We start from the raw sequence: 6644 nt of genomic DNA, 5'->3' as shown, positions 1-6644 counted from the left end.
AACATTTTCTGGGCGGTTGTGGTGACCCAGGGTGGGACATGGATCTACCCTGGGGCAGGGGTGGGGGTAGATAAACTGATGGGTAAATGAGAGAATTACTGAAGACTGTGGGACCAAGGAACCTGGGCTTTTGTTAATGCAATTTTAAAGGTAGCTTTTCCTTGTTTATCTCAGCTAGTTTCCATATAAACGACACTGGAAACCATTATATGTACGTAATCAAGCTTCAGAGGACAATAAGTGAGCAGCCATGGACCTGTTCTAATCCTCTGAACTAATCTGGCCTCCTCCCAGTGAAATCCCTCAGATGCTTACATTTTACTACTGAGGTGGCTGTCTCCGCCCCAATTGTTGTCCAATGCTGTCTCCTGAAGACCTTCTGCTGGGGATCAATTCCTTCTCCTTCTTCTCTCCTCCCCTCCCCTGGCTGTGGAAGTGCAGTCCTGGTTCTGCCTCTACGCAGCCATTGGTGCATCCACTTTTATTAACAAATCGGAGCATAAATGGGGGACAATGTTTATACAGCATTGAAACAGGAGATCCGTAGAGTAAGCACCACAAGGCCAGGTGTGGATTAGAACCAGATATGGGAGCAGAGGAATCAGCACTTGCATAGCACAAGGGTGGTCTTTGTACAGTGCACAAAGCGTTAGGTCTACAGGACTGGATGGCTGAGCCGTGGATGGGCAGCCTGTGCAGTAGAGTCGGCCAAGGCTTAGGTACCTGCTGCAAGGACAGCAATGGCTGAGGTTGAAGCTAGGAACAAGGCAAAAGCTTCCCGAGGACTGGGAGGCACAACAGGATGACGTGCGTGGCTACACGGCCCAGGTAATCAGGGCGCCTTTGCTGTGAGCCACGGGGTTGCTATGACGTGGGAGGAGAGAAAAATGGAAGAGAGAAGATCTGTAGTGTGATGGCCTCGAAGGGGTGTAAACTGATGTTCCCAGGACCAAGAGAAAAGCACGCCAGGGTCTGTGTGGGAGGGGGGGAAGCAGATTGGGATTCAGTGTAAGGCAGGGGGTGGGATGGGGCCTTTAGGTCAGACCCAGAGCTTAAGATGGCATTTATATGTGCGTGTGACCTCCTGGATGTGGACGACGGGATGATCAATAGGAGAAGAAAGAGCAGGGCAGCCTCTCTCCAGCCTCATACTCTTCGGTGAAGTAAGCCAAGACATGGAGGGGGTGGAGGCAGGTACCTGCTTTGGACGTTTTGGATAGACTGGGGATGGAGCCCCTGCTGAAGGACACTGTTGTGTTTCATTTTGTTCCTCCTCGTAGGGCAGTGTGACCTTTCAGCATGTGACTGTGCACTTCTGGCTGAGACATAGAGACTCGGTACCATGTGTGGTGCTGGAGGACTTTGCCCTGGCAGCCCAGCTGGCTTCTCCTGCCTCCTGGGCTGGGCTCTTTCCCTTTTTCCAGAAGCTACTCGGATGCTCGTGGTCATCCGTAGATCCTTCTTCCTTCTTGGTTTTCCAGCAGAGGTGCAGTGGGCTGCCTGAGCATCTGCCTGTATCATCGTGTAGCCCCTCAAGCCGGGACTCAGAAGCCTGACAGGGAATGACACAGGACAGGAGTCTTCCCACAAGCCCGAGATCCTACAGGGCAAAGCTTCATCATGGCAGGCACACAGCCTGGAATTGTCCTTCGGCCACATGCTGCCAATCCCCTCCCACTGACCCTTTCTCTTGCCTGGTTTCAGAAACCATTAAGGTATCCATTCCTCTTTCCCTCTCTCTTCAGCATGGCCTAGGCAAGCATTCTACTATGGAGATGACCCCCGACCCTTAAGCTCCTTTGGCAGTACTATTTCTTGTCTTATGCACTGTGTGGGGAGGGGGAAGGGTCACCCTGTGCTGCTGCATTATCTTCTGGGTAGCTCTTGTACTACTCGTCCAGCTGGAGCTGAAGGAACAAGCATGGGTGACTGACAGGGCAGCTGTGACACAGAGGGACTCGCTCTGGCAATAGAAGAGTGGGGGTGGCTGCAGGTCAGGGCTGGGCTGTGGTTGGTACCAGGAACCTCCCTGCTGCCCACAGGTGTGCTCTTTCCAAGGACAGGGGCCATAACTCACTCTGCTCCTTCATCTCCCGTTAAGGACTTTTTGTTGTCTTGCCCTTCCATCTCTGACCCCGGGACAAAGAACTGAGGTGCATATTTTACATATCAAATAGGCCTGTCCTCCAGGTCCTCCCAGCATCCCTTGCTGGCATAACCTGCCCCAAACCCTGAACTTTCCAGCTGTGCTGCCCTACCCCAGAGGCTCCTCCCTACATAACCCAGACATTTTGATCTCCTCCTTTCTGCTTCTCTCTCCTCTTCTTCTCTTTTCTCTCTATGCACACAGGATCCCTTTCTCTCCTTGTGTCCTGCTCCCTCCCCATGGTGACTAACCTGGCCTCAGTCCTTGGGGCCAGTGAGCTTCCCTGAGAGCAGCTTCCCAATAGACCTGCATTTAAGATGCTGTAATGTGGCTTGAATTGGCTCATTTCACCAGCAGAGAAATAACTCATCAGCTTCGACCGATCAAACCTCTCTGACCCATTCCTTTCCATCACTGCCTCATTTGCAATGGGACCATTGCAAATAAAGCCGCTTGGTGCATTCACCTGGTCCTCGCCTCTGTGTGTCAAAGGCCTGCGTGTCTCACTTCTACATGTGAGACTTTCCTTTCTAGACATGATGACACAGGAAGGTCGACAACGAAGGAACATACTACTTACATGTCCCAAGAGAAGGCACACAGGTCATGCCACACAGAGCTTTGTGAGAGAAACCAGTGTTGATCAGAAGACAGAGAAACACAAGGAGGCCTCACCCTTTGCTTGGGGATTCTAGGATTTACTGAATAATCCCAACAGGTTTCAGATTCAGGACCCTGCCTGGCCCTGAGATGGTGTTTTGGAAAAATACTGATTTGGATGTTAAAAGTTGGAGAGGGTCTGTGTGCTCAGGAGTCATTGGTTTGCCTGTGAGTGCTTTGTGCCTGGGGAGCCCATTTGTTCTTCCTGAGGAAGCCTTAGGTGTTGTCATGTCACATCAGGAAACATGAACAGAGCAAAGGCTCCATGAATGTCAATCTTACACACTGAGCAGTGTGTCCTGTTTGTGTGATGTTCACTCCCACTGCCTGCTCACCAGCACTTGCTCTGTTCAACGAGTCTTCTCCATTTTTGCCATTATACAGGATAGGAGCTGTGCTGTGATGCTGTAAGTCCACTATAACTAACGGAGTTCATCGTTTTTCTTATGCTGCTTGCCATTCTCTCCCTTTTAGCTGTTTCTCTGCTGTTTTGGGTTTGAGTGTATGAGGGAGAGCGGGCACGCACATAGCACAGTGTGTGCATGGGGATCAGAGGACAATACTGACCCATGGTTTAGGACAGGTCTCGGGCAGTCTGACATTGTGGACTGCCAGGCTAGGTGGCCTAGAATCTTCTGGGAATTCACCTGTCTTCACCCATCTCTCGACAGGAGCACTAGGACGATACACACATGCGACCAAGTCTGGCTTCACTCGGGTTCTGAGAGTCGAACTAAGGTCTCCAATAACACACAGAAGCAGTCTACATATTGATCCTTCTTTCCAGACCGTCTCTCTTTTTCCTTTCATTGGGCATCGATTCCTATCACTTTCCCCATTAAATTGTTTTGTTTATTATTAAGTTTGGGGTTTTTTAAGATTTCTTTTTTATTTTATGAATATGAATGCACAGCCGCTCTCATCAGACACACCGGAACAAGGTATCACAGATGGTTGGGAGCCACCATGTGGTTGCTGGGAATTAAAACATGGGACCTCTGGAAGCCCAGTCAGTGCTCTTAACTGCTGAGCCATCTCTCTAGGACCTTGGTTTGGTTTTTGAGGTAGGGTCTCTTTATGTAGACATGGCTGTCCTGGAACTTGCTATGAAGTTAACCCTGACTAGGCTGTGGAAAATGGTGACTCATACTAGCAAACCAAGAGAATCTGAGAAGCACACCATTGTCATCCCCTGAGTTCCTCTACTGTTATAACTGGCACATAAGGAGGTCACAGACCTGTGAGGAGGCCACACATGATGAGAGTGCCTGTGCCCTTTCTTTCTGTCCTGCCAGCCTGGTGAAGCTTGTGGCTGCTTACACGCTATTTGCCCTCAGACAACCCCAGTCTCTGCAGTCTCACACAGCTACAGTAACCGAGCAGGGAGTTCACACCTATAATCCCAGCACTCGGGAGGAAGAGACACATGGATCTCTGAGTTCCAGGCCAGCATGGTCTACACAATGACAAAAAAGAAGGCTGCAATGGGTCTCCCATGATCACCTGGCTAGTCAGGGGCAGTGACCTGCTCTGAGTGACCACACAGGTCATTTCTCTCAGTGTCTCCCAGATCCTCCAAAGCCCTCACATGAATTCCAATCAGCACACAGACACCAGGCACAGAAGAGAGCTGCAGGCATTTATTAGAATCAGCCTAAGAGACTGAAGGATGAGGGCACAGGAGTCAGGAATCCAACTTCAGGAAAGAAAGAGGACGGGTCAGCAAGATGGCGCTCGGATCGGACATGTTGCAAAGATGGGTTGCCTAAAACCCATTAACTTCTAAACCTGTTTAACCTGGTAAGTATATCCGTAATTTTTGCTACAAGTTCTTCACCATGGTATGTCAGGCATTCTTGGCTGGTGATCACGGCTTCCTGGAAAACAGAGACAGATGGAGACAGAGGTGGCTACAGGCCAGATGCAGGACCTCAGCAGGGCTCCCCAGTTACCCATGATGAGACCGCTCCTCATCCACAGAAAAGAAAATCCCTGCAGTGATTCAGGTCCCCAGCAACAGACTCTGCCTCAGGAGAGCTGGAGCCCATACACAGCCTTCAGGAGGAAGCCTGAAAGCTGCCTTAGCCAGGCAGGGAAGAAGGGGAGAAAGTTCCAGAAGGCATGGTGGGGGCTAGGTCTAAAGAAGGACAAGATGGCTGAGTATGAGTTTTGGTGATGTCTCCCATACCTGGGGACATCTGTCCAATCACTTTGGCTATATGGCAATGTTAAAAATACATTCCCGATTTGGGCTTGTTAGAACAAATTCCCTATTGGATAGCACTGGTTTTGCAGGACCTGACACTCAAATAAAATTACTTTGAGAAACAAGGTGAGAGAGGCACTGTTCCAAATATACATCTCTGCCATCCAGTTATGCTTGAAGCAGGAGACAGCTGTGGTGAAGAGCTGCAGACTCTCTCTGGGGGTGGGGGTGGCATTTCAGACACGGGGGGTTTGGCTGTAGCTCAGATGATGCCAGTAGAAGGTGGCTCCGTCTGAGGCAGGGGAGTAAGCCAAGGGAGCTTCCAGAGAAGACACTGGCCAGTAGACTGAAGTTTCAAGCATCTCAGAGAAGAGCTAGGGATGCAGAGAACAGTGACTCCCCTGTTCCTACTGCGGGTGAGAACCGAATGTTTACCCATCCTGTGGGAGTGAATTGCAGCAAAGTACATGGAACAGGTAGGATGTGAACCTGGCATGCTGCTTTGATATGCACTAGGATGGGGAAGGGTTGGAGTTCTCAGTGCAGGCCACCTGACATGTATTAATGGTTGCATTGATCATTTGTACACAGCCTTCCACTGTATGCTGCATGGGAGAGTCAGGGTAGGGAGGACGTTACCATAACTCGGACATCCAGAAGTTTGGTTTTTAGTCCTCCTTCATGGTAGCAGTCTTGGATTTTTTCAAGGGCCACCCTTTCTGCGGCTGTAGCGTCAAGCTTCGAAAGGTAGGAATTCAGCAGTGTCTTTCCTGCAAAGGCTACTCTCCAATAGCCTTCGAAGAAAGTAAGGCACGCTTCCGCTGCAAACACAGAAAAACATCATTAAAAAGCCCCAGGCTGGCAGAAGCAGAGGCTTGAGGATCCTTACTGCACCTCCACAGGCCTTAACTGGCCTGGTCCACAGTCTTGCCCTCCCAGAGGCTGCAGCCTCGCAAATACAACACGGTTTCCATGAGACACTCACTTCTAGCAGAAAAAGATACATGAGTGAGTGGACAGGCCTGCATATCTGACCTTCACGTAATTCCCACACTTGCCTCTGCTTCAACTGTGCATCTAAAGGCCCTTCCTCACCAGTCTTATCACCAGCACACCTCCATCTCCCCGTCCTTCCCACCCCAACTGGTACAACCCAGAGCAGAAAACATTGGGGGTATCCTGCAAGACCCATTTCCAGTGGTCTCCCGAGGACCCTAGATCTGTCTCAGGGCCCCATTTAGAGATCTCCATGGGACTGGGATGGGGTGAGCGAGGGTCCCACTCTCACTTGTCTGGAAGCCCAGCTCTCCAATCACCAGCAAAGACAGCAGAAGAAGTGTCCCCTTCATGGTGGAGAGTGCTAAATGCTCTTCTCAGGGCAGATCTTCCTTATAAACCATTATCTCCCTTAGCCCAGCCACACCCACCCCCAATCCTGCCTCCAAATAGCTTTGGACAAGAACCTGGCACCTGTGGATCCCCTTCCCGCTTGCATGGGGTGGAGAGTATGAGAGCCCCTCCCACTCTGCAGAACAAACAGCCTGAGACAGCCTGATGCCATCAGTTTCCGGAGAGAAGTTGTTTGTACCTTTGGCAAAGAGGGGTTAGAGCTGACCTTTCTAAGCAGCCCGA

General features: G+C 50.5%; 1 protein-coding gene across 1 annotated transcript; it reads right to left on the bottom strand.

Annotated features, from left to right (window-relative positions):
• Positions 1–4581: 4581 nt before the first annotated feature.
• On the bottom strand, positions 4582–6361 carry LOC116893365 (androgen-binding protein homolog). The gene is made up of 3 exons (XM_032895167.1): positions 6301–6361; positions 5652–5833; positions 4582–4683 (listed from the first exon to the last, which is right to left on the bottom strand). The coding sequence occupies exons 1-3, from the start codon at positions 6359–6361 to the stop codon at positions 4582–4584; spliced, it is 345 nt and encodes a 114-aa protein (XP_032751058.1).
• Positions 6362–6644: the final 283 nt, after the last annotated feature.

Source organism: Rattus rattus, chromosome 2 (assembly GCF_011064425.1).
Source record: "Rattus rattus isolate New Zealand chromosome 2, Rrattus_CSIRO_v1, whole genome shotgun sequence".
Taxonomy (NCBI): domain Eukaryota; kingdom Metazoa; phylum Chordata; class Mammalia; order Rodentia; family Muridae; genus Rattus; species Rattus rattus.
The sequence above is the reverse complement of the archived record's forward strand: the minus strand, read 5'-3'. Positions and strand labels throughout refer to the sequence as shown.

Bases quoted from the DNA above. Each gene is read 5' to 3' on its own strand.
- LOC116893365 (XM_032895167.1), bottom strand. From the start codon at position 6,361: ATGAAGGGGACACTTCTTCTGCTGTCTTTGCTGGTGATTGGAGAGCTG. The intron at 5,834-6,300 runs GTGAGAGTGGGA...CTGTGTTTGCAG, and splicing joins AGAGCTGGGCTTCCAGACAA to CGGAAGCGTGCCTTACTTTC. The intron at 4,684-5,651 runs GTAACGTCCTCC...TCTGTTTTCCAG, and splicing joins TTCTGGATGTCCGAGTTATG to GAAGCCGTGATCACCAGCCA.